General features: G+C 47.3%; 4 protein-coding genes across 5 annotated transcripts in view; 1 reads left to right on the plus strand and 3 right to left on the minus strand.

Moving 5' to 3' along the window:
- The window catches only part of LOC119142515 (protein HIRA), a 38,159-nt gene extending 32,223 nt beyond the window's left edge, over positions 1 to 5,936 (minus strand). Inside the window, exon 1 of the mRNA XM_037375567.1 lies at positions 5,736 to 5,936. Coding sequence (XP_037231464.1) covers positions 5,736 to 5,772 — 37 coding nt within the window. The 5' untranslated portion in view covers positions 5,773 to 5,936. The remainder of the gene's footprint in view (positions 1 to 5,735) is intronic.
- A 346-nt stretch (positions 5,937 to 6,282) lies between these two features.
- On the plus strand, positions 6,283 to 8,894 carry MRPL40 (mitochondrial ribosomal protein L40). Its single transcript, XM_037375635.1, has 4 exons — positions 6,283 to 6,425; positions 6,936 to 7,019; positions 7,968 to 8,123; positions 8,452 to 8,894. The coding sequence occupies exons 1-4, from the start codon at positions 6,364 to 6,366 to the stop codon at positions 8,759 to 8,761; spliced, it is 612 nt and encodes a 203-aa protein (XP_037231532.1). The 5' UTR covers positions 6,283 to 6,363; the 3' UTR covers positions 8,762 to 8,894.
- A 972-nt stretch (positions 8,895 to 9,866) lies between these two features.
- C1H22orf39 (chromosome 1 C22orf39 homolog) lies at positions 9,867 to 10,953 on the minus strand. Its single transcript, XM_037375649.1, has 3 exons — positions 10,782 to 10,953; positions 10,534 to 10,701; positions 9,867 to 10,042 (listed from the first exon to the last, which is right to left on the minus strand). Exons 1-3 carry the CDS (start codon positions 10,803 to 10,805, stop codon positions 9,917 to 9,919), a joined length of 318 nt encoding a protein of 105 aa, XP_037231546.1. The 5' UTR covers positions 10,806 to 10,953; the 3' UTR covers positions 9,867 to 9,916.
- Positions 10,954 to 11,473: 520 nt separating this feature from the next.
- UFD1 (ubiquitin recognition factor in ER associated degradation 1) lies at positions 11,474 to 18,952 on the minus strand. 2 transcript variants are annotated; one of them, XM_037375598.1, is made up of 12 exons: positions 18,817 to 18,952; positions 18,323 to 18,455; positions 17,586 to 17,618; positions 16,215 to 16,336; positions 15,745 to 15,875; positions 15,281 to 15,353; positions 14,491 to 14,559; positions 13,899 to 13,964; positions 13,568 to 13,615; positions 13,106 to 13,194; positions 12,207 to 12,288; positions 11,474 to 11,809 (listed from the first exon to the last, which is right to left on the minus strand). In XM_037375598.1, exons 1-12 carry the CDS (start codon positions 18,817 to 18,819, stop codon positions 11,735 to 11,737), a joined length of 924 nt encoding a protein of 307 aa, XP_037231495.1. In that variant the 5' UTR covers positions 18,820 to 18,952; the 3' UTR covers positions 11,474 to 11,734. The 2 variants fall into 2 exon arrangements, with proteins under 2 accessions (XP_037231495.1, XP_037231505.1); XM_037375608.1 differs by lacking the exon at positions 18,817 to 18,952 and having other exon boundaries at positions 18,349 to 18,455.
- Between the last annotated feature and the right edge of the window lie 79 nt (positions 18,953 to 19,031).

A 19,031-nucleotide genomic window follows, 5' to 3' on the forward strand; every position in this document is an offset into this window, starting at 1 on the left:
TGAGCAGATATTTTCATAAATTACTATAATCCTAAAAACTCAGACCTCTGTGGAACTTGTCAGGCCACACAGCATTATTTTACGTGTGAAGCTTAAAAAGGGTATGGACTTTGTACTCAGGAAAGGCAGCAGTAATAAATGAAGCCCTCAACAACTCAAGTCTCCTACGTGGCACAACGGTGATCCAGGAAGGGATCTTATTCCACAGGTAACTAATCTTACACAATGATCTGCCCAATAAACTTGGGCTTTTCCACAAAGTTTGCCAGTAAGTTTAAAGCACAGTGACTCGTTAACATGAGGCCTGACAAATTAATCTCCTATAAAAGCCAAGTAAATATTGTTTCCATCTGATGGATAATTCCTAATAAATTGGACTAGTTTCATACGTCTCAATCTCACCAGCAACGTCCAGATGCATCCAGTAGTTGCCTTTAAAGAAGCATTAGTTTACTAAATTGAATTCCAAACTTCTAGGAGTTTGTACAGAGCCTTCTATTTTCTGTAGGCAGGAAATCTGCCCAACTACACCCAGGCTCAACCTGTCACACCCTCTTCTTAACAGACATTCTGCATTAAGAAAATCCAAACAGCAACTGCAAAATGCCATGTCATATACTGGCACAGCTGAATACTTGCAAGTCAACCTGGATGAAATACTATTTAAAGGTCAATCTGGATTTTATCTCAAATGGCTCTGGATATTATTCCAAGACTAGGGGGTAATAAAATTAAACACAGACTGTTCGGTTATTTAGAGCCCATAGTTTTCAGTCCGCAACACTTTCACTGTGCTCTTCTGAAGTAATATTATTAGTGGAGGAAAGGATAAACTTCAGCTGACAAGAGCAAACCAAAGAGGGAAGCAACTACTTCAGAATTAGCTCAGAGCCACACGGCATCAGGATTTCATTCCTGGCTCTGGATGAATGACCTGTTGGTGAAGCAAAGCACAGCAGCTTCCCTGTTTGGATGCCTGCAGGGAACAGCAACTACTGGATATAGGAACCTGAGCTTCTACCACTTCAGCTAAAAAGATCATTCGCATCCATTTTGCGGGTAGTAGTAGAGCTACCGCATGTTTCAGCGCCAGAAAGCGTGGAGACTCACAGTGGTATAATCCAGACTAGAGAAGAGCTGATCTGGACCCTTCAGCCACCCTCAGAGTTGTAGCTTTACTATTTATCAGAAAGCAGCACATCAATGTCACAAGCAATTCAGTTCCCATCTGGCACAAACGCTCCATGAAGTTTCAAGGCAGTTTTGTTACATACTCATATTCAGGAGTACAGACATAGGTGAAACGCACGTGGAGTTCATAGTGGCACGTCCAAAGTTTCAACGTTAGCAGTAAGAGGCACTTGAGAGCTAATGCACCAACTTGGAAAGGGAAATCTTCCCAGTGCCCTGCCCCAGACCTGTGCGCACTTTTCTTGGCTATTGAGAAACACAGAGCTTGTCATGACAGGGGTAGGACAAGGGAATGGTTTTAAACTGAAAGAGGATATATGTACATTGGATATTAGGAAGAAATTATTTACCGTGAGGGTGGCGAGGCACTGGCACAGGCTGCCCAGAGCAGCTGTGGGTGCCCCATCCCTGGTGGTGCTCAAGGCCAGGCTGGACGGGGCTCTGAGCAGCCTGGGCTAGTGGAAGGCGTCCCTGCCATGGTTGGAACTAGATGGTCTTCAAGGCCCCATCCAAAGCAAATCATTCCATGATTAAAGTTGATTACTTAGATTTGAAAAAAGGAACCACTAGTAAAGCTACCTGCTTATGAACGTATATTAACTCTTCCATGAACTAGAAGGAATTCCTTTATGGTTTTAATAGGTTTGCTCTCTATACTTCTGTGTCTTCCCCTTAAAACACAGAACAAGTTCAACAACCATTAGATAGTTTGCCCAAGTAAACCAAGACTTGTATTTGTTTCCAGTTTTATCAGCCTAGAGATGTCAAATTATTAAAAAAAACCAAACCCAAAACAACAACAGAGAACAGATGAAGCAATCACAGGACAGAAATTTAGCAAGACAAAGTCATTACCAGGGTAATTTTTCCTCCAGGGTACCATTATCAAGGGAATACCATTTACAGTGGTGGACAACTGTCACAGGTTCAAGCTGTGAGACTTGTTCCATACTACCTGTAATTTATATACTGATCACACACACTGGGTTTTTTCCACACTTCCTTCACTTTCTCAAAATAACAGAGAAGGAGCCATTATTTGATAGCAACCGCTTCCTTCCCCAGGTCCATGTCTTTATCTGATTACATTATTAGATCCTGTCAAAAAACGCCAAAAGGCACAAGGTCCCTGTTTCAAAGTGACTGAATGCTTTCCCATGCTCCTAACTGGAAACGTGTTGAACTTCCTAACAGTAACCATACAACAAAACAAAATTTAGGCGATACTAAGCAGTAACATTCAAATACAACATAGCATGTTTTAAGACATTTTGCCCTCTTGTAATAATTTCTTAAAAAAAACCCACAGTTTAAATTATTGAAGCTCCCAGCATCACACTGCATGAGGAAGAAAACCAGGCTCCTTAAAAACGGAACACCTTATGATAGACCAGATGTCCTGTTGGAATATTTGTTTAAAGAACCCAAATACCCACTATGTACTTAAAAGAAAAACCAATAATGAAACAGGCTTGGAACAAAAAGTTCCAAGCAAGATAATTCAAGCCCAAGGAAGAGGTCTCACCTTTAGAAAAAATATACCAGCTGAAATAAAAAAGCAATTTTAAATATTGCAGCATTTTTGTTTGTTATTTAACTTTAGGCACTAATCAATGAAATAGAAAGAAAATATTATGTGAATTTCTACCACAAGATGAATGACTTTCTATTCATTTTGCTTCCAGCCCATCCGATACATAACATCCAACATGACTCACAAATCAATTCAAATATTTACATTCCACCATTACAGCTTGGAGAGATAATAAACTCTGTGCCCGTATTTAAACAAAACCAGGCTCCAATTTCTACAAGTTGTTATACGTGAACAGCACCTTGGGGTTTGCACGGGTTTCTCAGCACAGGAAAGGACTCCCTGCAGGGCCCAGCCTTTGCCCGCATTAGCCCTCTGTAAGCGCCAGGGCTCCCAAACCCTTGTGCGCCAAATCTATATATACAACTGTCAGCTGCGGGGTGCATCTTTCACAGAGATACTGAATGGGAAACTGGGAAGGAGAAGCGAACCACACCATCTGTATCTTACAGTCATCTGTTCCCACCCCCACCATTAGATTGCACTTTTCAATATTATTCCTTGCTCTAAGTCAAAGAAACATGGAAGAGCACAACAATGAGAATTTCATGCAAAATCTAATAAACTCATATTAAAGGTGTGAAAAGCTTACGGAAGATGCATCTGAAGAAGAAATATTTCCACTAAGCACTCAGAAAAAGTGACATTAAGAACTGCAAGACAAAAACCTGTAGAGCCAAATGTGTTAAAGTGCTTTTACCATAAATGCACAGCATCTCGGCTGAGCAGCACACAATTCCCAGGTGTACTGAATTTCCCAACTATGACACCAACTTCTAATGTCTATTATCTCATGGAGAATGTATGCCTGTAAGCACCATTAAACTCATTCTAGTCCCTTCAGCCCAAAACTGAGTGGGGAGAGGGAAAGGCTGGAATAACAGCACCTTGATCACCATGGCGTGTGGAAGAGCCAGTCTTGCTATCGGGACTCTCGCTCACAAAGCAACAACAGTGAAGCAGCCTCTTGTGCACGTGGAGAAAACAAAGAGAGTGAGAATTATCACGATGAGTCTCCAGCACACACAGTATAAACGATCTTTACCCTGTTTCTGGAGGGGTTTCAGAGCAAACAGGCAGGCCCGTTAAAAGTGATAGAGACTACCTCCACACAGCGATGCCTGCGGGATCCTGAACGCAGGTATGTTAAAAGAGGCTGACTAAACTCACCAGTTTTCATCCTGCACTCCTTGCCCCCAGGATAAGGACACATAAATACTATGTAGTCCTGTATACGCTAGCAGGCCTTAAAGTATTTTACAAATGAAGCCAGTGATGAACGCCTGTTTTGCAGGTGGAGAAACTATGGCAAAGCAACTTGTTCAAACTCATCCCAGCAGGACAGTGGCAGAAACGGGAATAAGATTTGGGACAATCAAGGCCCTGTGTAATGCATTAGCCACTAGGCAAAGTATCACAGAGCTGCATAAACGGAGCCTCGCTGCAAACTGCTTGGCTGAAGACTCTTTCCTGCAACGGTTAGAACTATTTTAAATTGCCACAGACTTCAAATACACACTCATACCAAGAGATGCACCCGTTAAAGAAGTGAGGAAAGAGGTGACAGATCTACTGTCTGTGACTGGCAAAGATTTAGGCTGAAAGTTTTCATTCAACTGCTTGTAAGTGTGCTCCCACTGAAGATCCAGAGAGGCACAGGACAGGCTGCCCACAGCCTGCCAGAAACTAAGACGTAAATGCTACATTTGTTTAGATTAACCAAGCAGAAACATAAAAAACATCTCAAATACAGTACTTTCACATTTTTTCAGTTCACTACAACCTTTTGTTAAAAGCCTAGGTCCATCTGCTGACTGTACGGTCCCTGGAGAGCACTTCAAGTAAAGATGCGTGCAAATAGAAACTTGAAGCTTAAGTTAAAGTTCTTAAAATCTGCAGCACGATTACAAAGACAACAATGCACACAGAAAGGCAGCTGTGAAGTTGCATCTGTGTTTTTGAACTCGAAGCACACTTTTCCCGCTTGAATAAGATGGTCTTTGACTGGGTTTTATTCTAGATACCAGTCAGCGAGATGAGTCGCAACTATTGACATTTATAGCAGGGCATACAATTTGCAGTTGAAATAAAGCTGTACCCATGAATTTGAGAACAAAAATTGCATAAAGAGAAGCGAGCACTTCATGTTAGGGCTCTTCTCACCGCTTTGTCAGGAACACTGCTTCAGAAATTCCTCATAAGCGGTGTAAGTATGTAACACTGATGCTATCCTGCACTGGCCACGCTAGGAAGACCCACAGCTTTCTGCCGGTACCCACGCTCCATTCGGGAAGCGCCTGAGCTCACAAACCTCTACAGCACCGCCAGAGCAGGGGCAGGCACGGCCCACCGCTGCCGCGGCTCACGGCATCTGGGGGCTTCAGCGCTCAACCTGACCCAGCAACGTGGGGCCCCCGCGGCGGCACCGGCCACCCGCCGCCCCGTGGCTCAAGCTGGCCCCCTCCAAGCCCCGGGGTGCGCTGCCCAGCGTGCCCGCCGGCAAGGCGAGCAGCGCAGCCCCCGCAGCCGGGGCCGACCGTGCCCCCAGCAGCCCCCGCTCCCTTCAGCCATCTTCTGGGGGCCGGCCGCCGGCCCGGCCCGCTCGCCAGCCCCGCTCGGCGCCCTGGCAGCCACACCGCCCGGCAACGCCGGTTTCGTTTCCGCCCCACTGCCAGCCCCCGGCGTCCGCGCAGCCCCCCGGGACACGCCGGGGGGAAAACTTGTTGCTGCCGCCGCCACCTGCCCGCGGCCGGGTCCCCGAGCACGCCGCGGCCACCCCACCCCGCGCACGGCGGGCGGCGGCCGCCACGGGAGCCGGCCCCCCCGCGTTCAGACTCGCGGCCCGCGTGTGCCGCGCCCCGGGCCGGCGCCTGCCGCCCCCCGCCCCGCCGCACCTGCCCGCCCGGCCCGCGGCACCTGCTGCCCGGTGGCGCGGCCGGCCGCCCCTCACCATTGTGGTTGACCCAGGTCGGCTTCAGGAGCTTCATTGTTCCCCGCCCGGGGCCCCCGCCGGCCTCCGCCCTCGGGACCCCAGGGCGGCTCCGCCCGGGCTGTCTCCGCGGCCGAGCGAGCGGCGGAGCTCAGCGGCCGCCGGCCACCATGGGCCCCCGCCGCACGCCGCTCTGCCCGCCCCCTCCGCCGGCCGGAGCCGCCTCAGCGCCGCTCCATGCCTCGGCGCCGCCCGTGCCGCAGCCCCCGCCGCCCGGCCGCATCCCCCGCTCGGCTCCCGGCGGCTCCCGGCAACGCCGGAACTCGGCGCCTGGCAACCGCCTAACCGGCCCGGCGGGAAACAGCCGCCCCCGAGCCCCAGCGTTCCCCCGCCTCGGCCGGCGGGGGGCGAGATCCCGCGAGGCGCCGCGGCCCCGCCCCCGGGGCGGGTGCGGGCGGGCGCCCCCTGCCGGGCGGAGCGAGGCAATGTCGGCGGGGCGGGGCGGAGCCGGCGGAGCGGGGCGGGGCCTTCCCTCAGGCCTGGCGGCGGGGAGACCGGCCGGAACGCCTGTGGCCCGGAACAGGGGAGGCGGGGCGCGGAGCGCGGCCGGCTGGGAGCGCGGGCGCACCTCTGGCAGCCTGAGAGAACCATGTTGGCGGCGGCCCGGCGGCTCTGCGGGGCCTTGGTAGCGCCCGGCGGCGTCCGGCTCAGGTAGGGCTGCGGCGGCCCGGCCCCGGGGGGAGGAAGCCCAGCGAAGCGCTCCTCGCTGGGGGCGCCCTGAGCCTGCCACCCTTCCCGGGCCCCCCCCGGCACGCGGGGTGTGCGGGCCCGGCCCCCGCCGGGCGGGGCCGCTGCGATACCCGCCCAGACCTGGGAAACGGCGCCTCCTCCTAATGTCACCGGAGGTGGTTTTGCCTCTCCAAAATCAGCCCTTCAGAGAGGCTGTTATCAGAGCTTAAGAATTAAATTACGCTAACCTATTCATACATCTTCAAAATGTATCTGCTTCACCTCTCCTTACCTGCTGGATTCATAACAAACAGCCCAAATTCGGGTTTTGTTACTTTACTGAAGGGTTTGAGGTTCTCATCTCTGGGTAAACGCTGTATACTGTCATGAATTAAGGAGCCAACGCTAACTGGAAATTCATTGTAATTTATGAGTAATAGCTCTTGTGCATAAGTCAGTCTCTCCTCATGCTTTATGTTCATTTTCCTTCAGTTCGTGGCTGCCCCAGACGGCTCCATCCCGAGGGAGTCACTGGCAGACTTCGCTGCTGGCGTTCCAGGCGTCTCTCCCCGTGAGGTGAGCACAACTTCCATGGGGTTACGTACAAGTGTTTATATCCTTAGGGGAACACCAATTTTCCCAAGTCCAAATTAACTTTGAACTGTAGATGTTTGCTTTTAAGTCCTGTGGTAACCTATACAAGTAGCACTTTATGCTGGTGTGTAGTTGTATTTGGTTTCTCAGCCGCAGAATGTGGTTGGAGATGTTCGGATTTACGCTCTGCTCCAAAACTCCCTTTGGAGCAACGATGCAAATGAAAGCCTAGCTTAACTGAAAGTAATTCCATATGAAGTGCTATACTAGACAGCCTGCATTTATGTATATGTTACCTTTTGGTACCCATGGTTTGTTTTGATGCAGCTAGATTTAAAATATGCCAGTAGCTATTAGGTACCATTGGAGAGACTGCTTCACACCGTAAAGGTTTTTCAGTCTGCCAGGCAGGAATGCTGTCCACAGGTCCACTGTGAGGATTAGTATAGATGCCCCAGTATCTTGAGGATATTGGATCTGTGTGGAGGATGACAGGAAAGTAACATCTGCAGCCTGACTTTGGTTCCAAATGTGGGAATTTTAGAAGCATGTGTAAAACCACTTGCTCTCCTCTTTAATGCAAGACAACAGGTCTACTTGCAGATAAACGGATTAGCTGCTCTGCTGTACTCTGAGCCAGTGCAAAACAATTCCAATTCAATTTTTGTGGAACTTGCTCAGGTCATTCTGATGTTCAGCACAAAACAGGAGGTTACTTTCTCAGACAGGTACAGTTCTCCCTGCAGAAAATGCCTCGTGACATGTTAGTGTCTCCTGGAAATCACATTACTTGAATAAAGCTAATGGCTGGGACTTCTATTAGGGACCAAATTAAGCAATGGGAAGGAACAATCTTTAGGAAAGTGGATGCTGCTGGCGTTGAATTAAATGAGAAAATATCTTCTTTCGTTCATGTAATTTCCTTTGTAGAGCACAACCAAAGAAGAAGAAGAAAGTGGATGTAAAGAGAGAGCAAGCACAGAAAGATCGTATGAAAAAGAAGATTAAAAAGTTGGAAAAAGCTGCCCCAGAAATGATTCCAATTGAGGATTTTGTAACGCCACTTAAGTACTCGGATAGCAACAGGTAAGTAGGACTGTCTTTCACCATACGCTTGCATCCGTGGTAGAAACACTTCTAATTTCTTTCTCCGCAAAACTGCGATATAGTGCCAGCCTTGGCACAAAACCTTATCTGCTTCTACCAGGACAAAAACTTGGAAGGCAAATTTTATTTGCTTCTGCTAGAAGCAGTGAAAAAACAGTAACATGAATTTCCCATCAGAATGACTGGAAGACCTCAGACACTGCATGAATGAAACATATTTGCGGGGTTTCTTGTTGTTTTGTTTTTTTTTCTTGTTTTTCAAATTTGCTCTTTGGGGTGCAGGCTATTCCTCCATTATCTTTATCAGGGTGCGAAGCCTTCCTGCTCTGTCGTTTGAGGAAACTGAAAGAAGAGTTTTGCTTATGAAGAAGTGGTGTTTGTTTAAGCAGAAACAAGGTAAGGCAGAAAAGAAAGCGATTCAGACCCTTGTAGAAGCTCAGCAAGAGGCACTAAAGGAACTGCGCCTTGAATCTGAAGAGCTGTATCAGGCAGCAATCAGACGAGATGAGGGGCTTTTCCCCTTTGAGAGAGATGGACCTAATTATACCCCATCGCTTCCTGGTTATGATCCTCCTGAAGGAAAATGTGTTGATATCACCAAAGTATATACGCAGTGATGGGAGTTCGGTGTTCATCTGGCATGAGCTACTCAGCTGACTGAAGAAGGAAAGAATGGAGTAAGAATAAACAGCTCCTTCTGCAGGTTAAAATACTGTAGGTGTGTGACTGTAAAAAACATAATGAAGTATCTGTTTGTTTGATTTTTTAAAATGGCTCTCTAGCTAGTTAAGACACCCACCAAAACACTACCTTACACTCGTGCCATGCTAGAACAAGACAAAGAAGTAGTATTTCACAGAGTGTATTTCTGGGCTTACATCTCTCATCCCTCCCTATGCTCCCCAGCAGCATTTTTTTTGTTCTGCATAAACCGTAACTTGGAAGATTCCTATGCTAGGAGGAAAGTGTCACAGTCACTGCCTCAGTCTGTACCATAAGGGTGGCGGCAGCTGACTGCCTTTCTTTTCAGACTTCGGTGAAGTACTTGTGCATCTAAGAGGGAAAACAAATGGAAAACATACTGTTGACAAAGCCAAAATTGTTCGGTTTTTTTAATATATTGCCGTGTAACTATTATAACTAAGTTTCTAAGGGTTTGCCCTAAAAGAAAATGGATCTCTCTCTGTTCATGTAAAACCTTTATTCTTGCAGTAATTTCGAATACTGCCATTGACAACACCCCACTGTTTGACAGCTGTTCCACAGAGGGGCAGGGTTGCAGCTTCCCATGCAGCTTAACCCATGACAATCGTGAATCTGGGAAATGCCTTTTAAATGCCAGTGGTTGTGATTGCTCTGAACTGGCAGGGAGGAATCCCAGCTTGCTTTTATTTTCCCATCTGGCAAGCCTGAGGTGGGTACCTTGTTCCAAAAGTGCACAGCATCGGCTGGCAGGGGAAGAGGTCCTTGTCTAGCAAAAGGAGCTAGATAGCATATGCGCTAACGTGGAAGCTGTCTGCTGAGTTGCTGAGATGAAATCCTGAAGTGTAAGACAGTAGTAAAAGATCACAATCAAATCAAACACCTCAGTTCTCCCTTTAAAAAACACCAGATGTTTCAATAAATTCTCAGTATTTTTGAATGAGTACTAAATTACTGCAGGGAAGAGCTGTGGCTGTATAATTTCAAGATGACACGGAAGAAAAAAACCCGACACCAGCATAATTTTGCATTGTGTATTACATGACTGAGCAAAGAGCAAAACAATTTCTCTAATTTGGTTTGTCTTTGTCAAGTGGAAGATACCAGTCAGGTGGTGGGCTCTTCCTGAGCTTCCACACTGGAGCGTGTTTCTGTTTTTCCATAACTCGAGCTCTTTCACTGTTGCACAAAGCTTCCTGAAATACAGGAGGGAGAAAAATAAATAAATTACCACGGTAGTGGTAGATGGTCCGGTCTTCAAGAGCTTATTTCCTGCTGTGACTATCTGAGAGAAAACAAGCTTTAGCATGCTTAAAGGCAAGTGCCAAACGATCTCTAAATGAGCCAGGATGCAGGCTGTTAGCTGTGTCCCGTTTGCGTTCAGCCTCCGACTCCTCCGTGCTGAATGGAACCGCCAGAAGCCGCACCGGGAGGCTGAAGGCAGCTGAAGGGCTCCGCTCCTCCCGCGCCCCGGGACTGGGGCGGCTGCCCTGCCGCAGCCCCCGGACGCTTCTTTGCCTGTATGGGCGCAGCGCTGGGCGCGACGAAGGGACCCCCTGCTGCCACGCAGGGTACCGACACAACGGCGCGCAGGAGCCGGTGCAGCCGAACACCATGAGCGCCCCCGCGGGACGGCAAGGCCGCCCCAGGCCCGGCAGGGCCCCCAGCCCCCCCGCAGGCCCGGTACCTGGGCGGCGGCGGCGCGGCCGCTCTCCCAGGCGCGGCAGGCCTCGTAGTCGTCCCGCCAGCGGCCGCAGGCCGGCAGCTCCCCGTGCGCGTAGTAGTGGTGGAAGGCGTGGCGCAGCCCGCGGCAGTGCTTCCACTCCCACCAGTAGTCCTCGCACGGCCGCGGCGGCTGCGGGCGGACACAGAGGCCGGGCTGAGCCGCGCCGCCATGGCGGCCCCTCAGCCCCCGCCGCCCCGCACCCCGCTCACCCGCCAGCTCCCGCCGCCCGCCATGCTGCCCGCGCCGCAGGGCCGCCGCCCCGCAGCGAATCCCCGCGCCGCTCTGAGAGCGCCACGGCCCGGCCAATGGCGAAGGGCGACACAAACACCTGCCTCGCCGCCCCGCCCCCGGGCGCCATGTGACCGCTCCGGCTGCCCTCACCGCCCCGGGTTCTTTCCGCAATGACCACACCGGAGCCGCACGGGAGTTACCGAGGCACCTTTACTGGGCCGAGCAGAGGGGCGGCAGCCCGGGAACGCCACGCCGGCACCTGGGAAGCCGCACCGGTTGCCCCCCGACACCGCGGGACACCACAGTTCCGTCCCCCCTCGGCAGCGCCCGGCAGAGAACCCGGGGTCGCCTCTCCTACACGTGCTGTTACACTGCTAGTACGAAAGGCATGTTATTCATTACGGCTATGAAAAGCAAGTTCAGGGGATTACTCAGAACGATTCCTAAACCCCAACACCTGAGTGAAGATCGAAGACGCTCCCTGCAGAGAAGCCCTGCACAGCCGAGTGCTAGCATTCCTCTGCACCACACCAAAAAGTTTACCTGAAACTGTGGCAGAACACAGAGAGGGAGGAAAATGCCAAACACAGCACGAGACCACCACCACCACTCAGGATGTAAGAAGGGAGGATGTAGTCTAAGAATCAGACCTTTTACTAAGGCAGAACTGGGGTTTGCTTCTCAGGTTTATCTGGGATCTACTTTCCCCTCTTACACACATACAAAACACTCCTTTAAAATTCCTAGAACTTAATTTTCAACTGAAAATTAAGACAAGTTTGACAGCTCCAGTTTTAAACATGAAACCTAGACCAATGAAAGCGTTCTCCTGCATTGCAGAACAACCTCTCCTCTCAACTGCAATAACTAAGATCCAATATGCTGCAATTGTTACTTTATTTTCCTCCTAGCTGACTGAAGGTACCACAGCTTAGGGTTTTCTTCCCTTTTTGCGCAGGGACTGGCCTTCTCCTGAAAAGGCAATAAACCGGCTTCCAGATTCATCCTGGAAAAAAAAAAAGGGTGTTACCTCTACTTGCTGCTTGCGTGTGATGAAAGCTGAACAACTGTTAGAAAGAACATTCCATCAAGGCAGCAACTGACTGTAGACATTTCACATCCTGAATCTACATATTAACCACTTTCTTCCTGAAAATAAAACATGAGCATTTCAGTGATCTTTCAGCTAACTGAAACAAGTATGTGCTGGCTTACTAAACTTATATTTAGGTCAATCTGTTAATGTTAGTAAGCAAGGGAATTGGAGTTTGCTTTCACCTAACTCAAACCACTTTTTAACAGAATCCTGCTCTGAAAAATCAAATATGGAGAGGAACCACAAAGTGGGACAGTAGTTCCAATGTTCTAATTCTGTGCAAAATTGGGAAGGATCCCACTTTTACCTCTTCAACCTTCTTAACTAGCGGACGTGAGTTTCTAATGAATGTGATTCTACCAATCTTGAAGTCATAGTTGGGTATTCCTCTGGAAAAGAAGCACAAAAATATCATGAAAGAACATTTATACCTACCATCCAAGTGAACACAGTGAGACCTATTCTACGTCCATCAGTATTGTGCCAACACTGGCTGCAAATTTTCATTACCAAATAATTCTATAGATAAACCACTGAATTATTTTCTGAAGGCAGGCATACATTGCATGAAGTAAATAATCAAATACTGGAGCTGCTGTAGAAGAATGGTTGTGGTCACCTTTCCACGTAGCCTGTGGTTTCCACAGGGTCATGGACGTGCTTTTTCCACATGGGTTCAATTTGTATTATGACAGGTGTAAATGACAGACCACCACATGAATCACATCCCTGCACATTTCCACTAAGTCTATAAACTTTCTAAGTTTCCTTCCAATAAAAAACCCACCAAAAACCCAACAACAAAACCAAACTGCCAACAAACCCACACATGGCTTGGCTTTGGTTACCCACCCAACTCAAAGAAGGCTTCACCCTACGCCAAATATCACTTTAGAAAGTTGGCAGGGTTCTGTGCATCACCTGATCCAGCTCACCAGCCCAGTCTAGACCTGCTGCCTTTCCCTACATGTGTTCTATAGAACCAGAGTTAAGATTGAATTTAGGCAACATTAACTTAGGATCTCCACCTCAAGTAGTCAGGGACATCACAGTCAGTCTAGATGATTAGATTATTTTTTTTCTAAATGCAAATTTTTAACAAAATTAGCTGTTTATATTGCAGGAGCAGAAGAAAACCCCCAACCAACCAAAGGCCACTCAAACATTGACCCTTCACTCACTGACAACTGAATGAAACAGACATACCTTCGAATGTCTCCTGGTTTAATTGGCGATGGACTAGGCTCAACACCTTTCTTCTTGCCATCCAATCTGTTCCCAGAACCAGAGAATGCCTGTGTATACGTAACAAGTTTTAATTTAACTGTGTCTTGTATTTGAAAGCACACTGCACAGGGGTACTATTGTCTGTGAAATCTTATTATCATTTTTATTTAATTATTTGATTCAGCATGTTTCTTTTTGGTACATATAAGCTGATGAACCCTGCGGGTAGGAGTGTGTTTCAGTTCCCCATTTATAGACTGCCCTTTTAAGGACAGCAAATAGTACTGTTACTGGCTGTAAGCACCACAAAACGTACACAGATACTTGCCAGTTAAATGATGAGCACCTCTAAAAACAGGTACTAGTGCGGTGTGGTTGTTTGGGACAACTTTACCTTACCATTTCACAACATTCAGAAACCAGCAGGAACAGGGGACTTACACGAAATCCTATGTCACTCACATATCCACTATGGTCTGCTTCAACATCCTGTGAAGGGAAAAAACAAGTTAGCTCACGTTCTGATATGCAGAATATGTGAAAACAGTTCCACATATTTCTGATCAAACAAAACTTCAGAACAATCCCTTTCCAAAATCAAGAGTTGGTAAACAACCACTTCCTAAGTAACACGAGCAAAAGCATCTGGTAAGTAAAGTTCAGCCTTAAGAAATTGTTTCAGGGAAAAAATTTGTGTTGGCGCTCACTGCTCCGTCACAAGAAAGGCTGACTTCTATGGAATACGCTGCTGAAAACCAGAAGTTTAACATACCGCGGTCTCTTCATGTTGTGCACTTCTTTCTGGTTCCTTGTATCCCAAAGGAGCATCAAAATCCACCTATTTACACAAGAACCATGAAAATAAGCATGACTGCTATTTTTCTTTTAATCATAAGCTTTGCAATAGTATTCCTCAAAACTCCCCAATCACTCCATTTTGATCTAGAAAGAACTGGTTTGCGTGTTGAAACATTTTAACTCAAAACTAAAAAAGACTAAGCCTTTCAGGAATGAGTTTTAGCATGTCATTGAAACAGAGCAATAAACCAGCACCCCACAATGTCACCAGAGTTTGAATCAAGACAAGGCTATTAAATAAAACTCAGATTATAAACCACATTGAAGCTAAACACTAAACTCCTAGGCACTACAGTCACCTGATGATGCAGCTTGAGACCACAGAGGTGGTCGCAAAGGTAGACAGGGTACCCTCAGACGAGTCGTCTTCCCTATCTCATCCGATTTTACCTCTCCTGCAGCATTAGAGGTGCACAGGGTACAGCGCTATCACTGAATGAGATGCCCTCCTCCCCTTTCGGGAAGGACACAGTAAAAGCAAACCTTCCACATCTGCTTTAACTTACATTCATATCGCATTCGATGATAGACACAGCCTTATCTGGTTTGGTCTCCATTACCCGAAGCTCATAGATCTGAAACAGTAAAGAATATTTTAAGATTGCACATGAAAGAGCTCAACTTATACCCAAGAAAATTGTATCTAAACCCTTCCTTTCATTCAGACAGCTTCAAGAAAATTGAAATAAGTGTTCTTTCAGGTTGGGCACTGAATACTGCAGGGTCTCTACAGAACCACGGCACAAAGATTTTTTAACTCAGAAGATTACTATATGCTGGAGCTAGAGTAACTACCTTTTACTGTGCCTTGCTGCACTCTCACTGTGCCTCAACCTGCAGTTTTGAAAACAAATTCTGAATTTAGGATGAACTCTGTCCCTCGACTTGTAAAAACATCATCAACAGCATGAAAATTTATTGTCTCACGAATCAAAAAGAAGTCTAAACAGCCACTCAGAAAACTTCACTGACCCCTTTTTTCCTCCAATATAAAACCAATTGTGAAATCTAACATCTGGGATTGCATGTCAACAACACCACACAGCTCTGCATTGATTGTTTTAGCACCAACATCCGACAACCGAGCTTAGTCTACAACACAGAGTGATCAAATGTGCACATGTGCTGCCAAACCCACTCATCTATATAACCTATTCACAAGATGTAGTCGAAGTACTTATGCAGTCACATCTACTGAAATATAGTGTACTTTTTTTCACATGGGTAGAATTTTTTTCCTTAAATTGATGACATCCAAACAAAACTTGCACAGACTGGTGTACTTGTATACTGTACCTTTTCATTGTAGTTGATGGCAATAACATCCCCAGTAGTCAGACAAGCGAAGTTTCTCAGGGCATTTTCTAATCTTTGCAGTATGTTAAGATGAAACATTTGTTTTCAATGCAACATCAAAGATTTAAAGTTACTATGTTATAAAACTGATCCTTGGTATCCGAAACGTGGTTTAAAAGTCAGGAGTACTGTAGACAGCCTTTTAGTAAATATTAGGGTGTACAAGATCTTCTAAGGGACACCCAAACTCATTGGACTCAAAGCCAAGATTCATTCACTCCAGCCTACTCTTTCTGCCAGCAGTTGGCAACATCTCTGTACATATGCTCTCCATCCTTTCTGTTTTCAGAAGTTACCTAATACTGGAAGAGCATGAGCCACACCTGAAAAGTTAGTTCTGCTCCATCATTCCAGTTTGGGAGAAAACTTTTGTCCGCTACTCCATAACTGAATAGGAAGGATACACAGCTTTGGGATTGGTGATGTCAAGAAAATCTGGACTCTGTGGCTGAAATTTTGAGTAAGTAGCAACTTGAAGATTAACGCTTTCCACTTGCACCAGGCCCCCCTCTTCCAGCAGCAAGTTCTGCATCATCTGCAAGAACAAAAACAAAAATCCAGAGAACTATCAACATGAGTGATGTTTTCCTTGCATATACCTATTTTTGCTGGGGCCACCATCTTCCTTGAAATGCTCCAGTTTACAACGGTTTAATTTCAGGAAGAAGTCAGCTGCATCTTAAAAAGCAGTCTGCTTGGCTTGCTTAGTTAAAACTCTCACTGAGGGAAACCTGAGCTGTGACTGAAAGCTGATGTAGGAACATGACTAGAAAAGACACATGCTTTCAGGAAACATTCTGCCTCTTCAATATTAAACTGGCAGCCCACTAATCCTACTCTTCAGGTTTTGGCAGTTCAGCATGAGACAACTCACCCAGTGTGGAAGGTAACATATGCCCTCATCGGCCACAAATTCAAGCACTCCACAGTGTGTCATTCGGTCTGAATTTTTATTGGTCAGCTTAAACAGCATCGGGTAAGTAATATTAAGTCGGCCTGGTGGGAAAGGAGAAAAAAAGATTTGTTAAAAGCCACTAACAGACTTCCGAAGCTTTCAGAGCCTCAACGTTAGCAAGAGAATGGGCCCAACTATAGGAGAGGATTCCCCTCACATTTTTCCAATTGCTCAAAACTATAAATCCAGGAGAGCATGCAGATACAAAAATACTGTATTGCCATTGCACTTAAGAGCTTTAAATGCCTCTCCAACATTTTCTCAAGCTCAGAGATGAGCTGGCAGCGCATATTAGCAGAGGAATCTATTATTGTTATGTCCTTGTGCTCTCCTACCTAATGAATTTTAACAGGCCCTGTTTATTTTAAAATTAAATCCTGACTGAAAGAATTTCTCAAATAAATTTTATTAAGGCTAAAACTCAGAGCTGGGGAGGGGGAGGACTTAGTTAAAAAGGCCAATAAAACCAATCTACACTATTGATTCAGTTATCTCTTTCCCCATTTTAAGTTAAATATAACTTACTTTGTCTTTAAAACAGATTTTTCTCCAGACAACAGCATCCAGAACAATAATTTACTAGATTAACTGTCATAAGTAACTAAGGGTAATTTGCTGATCAAATTGGGTTTTAACAAAAGGAATGATCTTGCTGCAACAGATTTGAGAACGTTCTGTCTGGCAAGAAAAGAGTTAACTGTTAACCATGAGGTTGCAAGATGTACCTTCTCAAGGCAAATGTTAAACCATAATGTCATGTTACTATGACAACTTTTGTCTTTGTTTAGACCTTAGTGTAAAAATAGATTAGTTTTGTAATATACAGCTTCTTGCTATGGGACTGAGAGCATAACTGCTTGCTTAAACCAGCCTTGAAGCTGAGGATAAAAGGGCTGTGTTACTTGTCAGAATTTGTGAGCCTGGATGGAGCTGCAAACCCCCGGCTGCCCAGTGCTGTTTTTGCTTTCCTGCCTTAATAAATACTCAGTGAATTTATTTCGGACTCTAGTTATTTCTATTCAACTATAACTTTAACTGTAACCATTATACTGAATACACTATTAAGTTATTAAATATTGATTCATGCCTCAGGCAGCTGAACACTTCAGATGTCTATGTTTGAAGACAGACACACCCCATTAATTCTGACAAACAAAATACATTTTTTGAACTAATGAGTCTCATATTCTCTATTTAATTCAGATTTTAATAGATAAATAATGCAGTATTTCCTTACGCCTTTGCTTATTATTTCTAATGTTATTATTCCAGAATAAAATATTCACTTACTGAGTTGATCCAAAGCCGATGGTGGCATAATTACTGCAGAAATGAGGAAAAATGTAAGATTAGGAAAAGTATGTGTATACAAAGAGTCCATAACATACAATTTTATCATTCCTCTCTCTAAATTCTTCTCGTAAAAAAGGAGACTGTAAAATCTACAAATTCATTTTCGAGTGAGAGATTTCAGTAGAACCGGTCCTGACAAATACACCTGCTAGCACGGATATTCCAGAATTTAATCTGGATAAAAGGGAAGACAAGGTTTTACAATACCTAGCACTAGAGGACGTTTCCTGAAGGTAACTTTTGGGGGGCTTACAAGTGCTCTGAAATCGATGCTAATTTAAAACAACATAGCATTAGTCTGACAGCCTGAAAACGAAGTTGGTCGATCAATTCTCTTTGTTCAAGCTGAGTGAGGTACAAAAATAAAGGGATGGTGGTGGGGGGAAGTGTTTAATCATAAATTCCCACGGCTTATTATTGACCTACGATTTTAACAGGGGGCTGTAAGAGAGAAGACTGTGTTCCAATGCTCATAAAGCTGGACTCACTCCGTCAGCTGTTTAATTACACAAGAAGGCAATGAGGGCCGTGGCCTCCTCCTCCCTTCGGCCCACCCGGGCCCAGCCGCAGCCGGCACCGCGGCTCCTGCGGGTCTGGCCACAAGCTGCACGGCTCGGAATTGTTCCTAAACACTCTTCCAACAGGTTATTAGTTAAAATAAAACATGCACATACTCTTCCCGCCTTTCTCCACATCTGACCTGTCATTCGGCCCGGCAAGCATGGACACGGAGAAGCAGCGGTACTGGGTTGAGAAGCGGTTCTGGAAGACCCGCGGGATGGGGTGGTCGAACATGTTGAAGGAGAACTGGAGGGGGAAGCACAGGCGAGGAGGCGGCGTTAGCGGCCCCCCCGGCTCGTCGCGGCCTGCCGAACCGAGGCAAGGCAGCCCCGCCGAGAGCCGCCGGCCGCTGCCCGCCAGGCCGCGCCGCCCCGCTCCCCTCACGGCCGCTCCGAGCGCCAGGCGGCGAGACACGGCGGCAGCGCGCCCCCAGGCGCCGCGGAGGGGGCGGCCGGGCACGGCCCCGGCCCGCGCCCCGCGGGGAGACGCCGACCCCCGCCCTCAGCCCGGCGCTCCGCACCACTGCCGGCTTCCGCACAGGCCTTGGCGGAGCGCGAACCAACCGCCCGCCCGCCCGCCGTGACTCGGCACTTCCCGCAGGCCTCACCATGGCGGCGGCGCTGCGGCGCGGAGCGGCCGTGCTCGGGCTCCCCACAAGCCTCAGCGGGGCGGGACCAGGCCGCGCCGCTCTCTCGCCTGACGGGGCTCTGCCCGCCGCCGCCGGCCCCACCCCACGGCCCGCCCCCGCCGCTCTGCCCTCCCGGCGTGCCACGCGGCTCCCGCCCCCCTCGGTGGCCATTTCGTGTGAGGGCAGAAGGGGTG

This window comes from Falco rusticolus, chromosome 1 (genome assembly GCF_015220075.1).
Source record: "Falco rusticolus isolate bFalRus1 chromosome 1, bFalRus1.pri, whole genome shotgun sequence".
Taxonomy (NCBI): domain Eukaryota; kingdom Metazoa; phylum Chordata; class Aves; order Falconiformes; family Falconidae; genus Falco; species Falco rusticolus.

Coding starts and splice junctions, on each gene's coding strand:
- MRPL40 (XM_037375635.1), top strand. CDS start 6,364: ATGTTGGCGGCGGCCCGGCGGCTCTGCGGGGCCTTGGTAGCGCCCGGC. Junction 7,020..7,967: donor CAGGCGTCTCTCCCCGTGAG/GTGAGCACAACT, acceptor TTTCCTTTGTAG/AGCACAACCAAAGAAGAAGA. Junction 8,124..8,451: donor AAGTACTCGGATAGCAACAG/GTAAGTAGGACT, acceptor TATCTTTATCAG/GGTGCGAAGCCTTCCTGCTC.
- C1H22orf39 (XM_037375649.1), bottom strand. CDS start 10,805: ATGGCGGGCGGCGGGAGCTGGCGG. Junction 10,702..10,781: donor CGGGCGGCGGGAGCTGGCGG/GTGAGCGGGGTG, acceptor GTCCGCCCGCAG/CCGCCGCGGCCGTGCGAGGA. Junction 10,043..10,533: donor GCCGCGCCGCCGCCGCCCAG/GTACCGGGCCTG, acceptor CCTGTATTTCAG/GAAGCTTTGTGCAACAGTGA.
- UFD1 (XM_037375598.1), bottom strand. Junction 12,289..13,105: donor AAACCAGGAGACATTCGAAG/GTATGTCTGTTT, acceptor CTTCTTTTCCAG/AGGAATACCCAACTATGACT. Junction 11,810..12,206: donor TAGTTAAGAAGGTTGAAGAG/GTAAAAGTGGGA, acceptor TTTTTTTTCCAG/GATGAATCTGGAAGCCGGTT.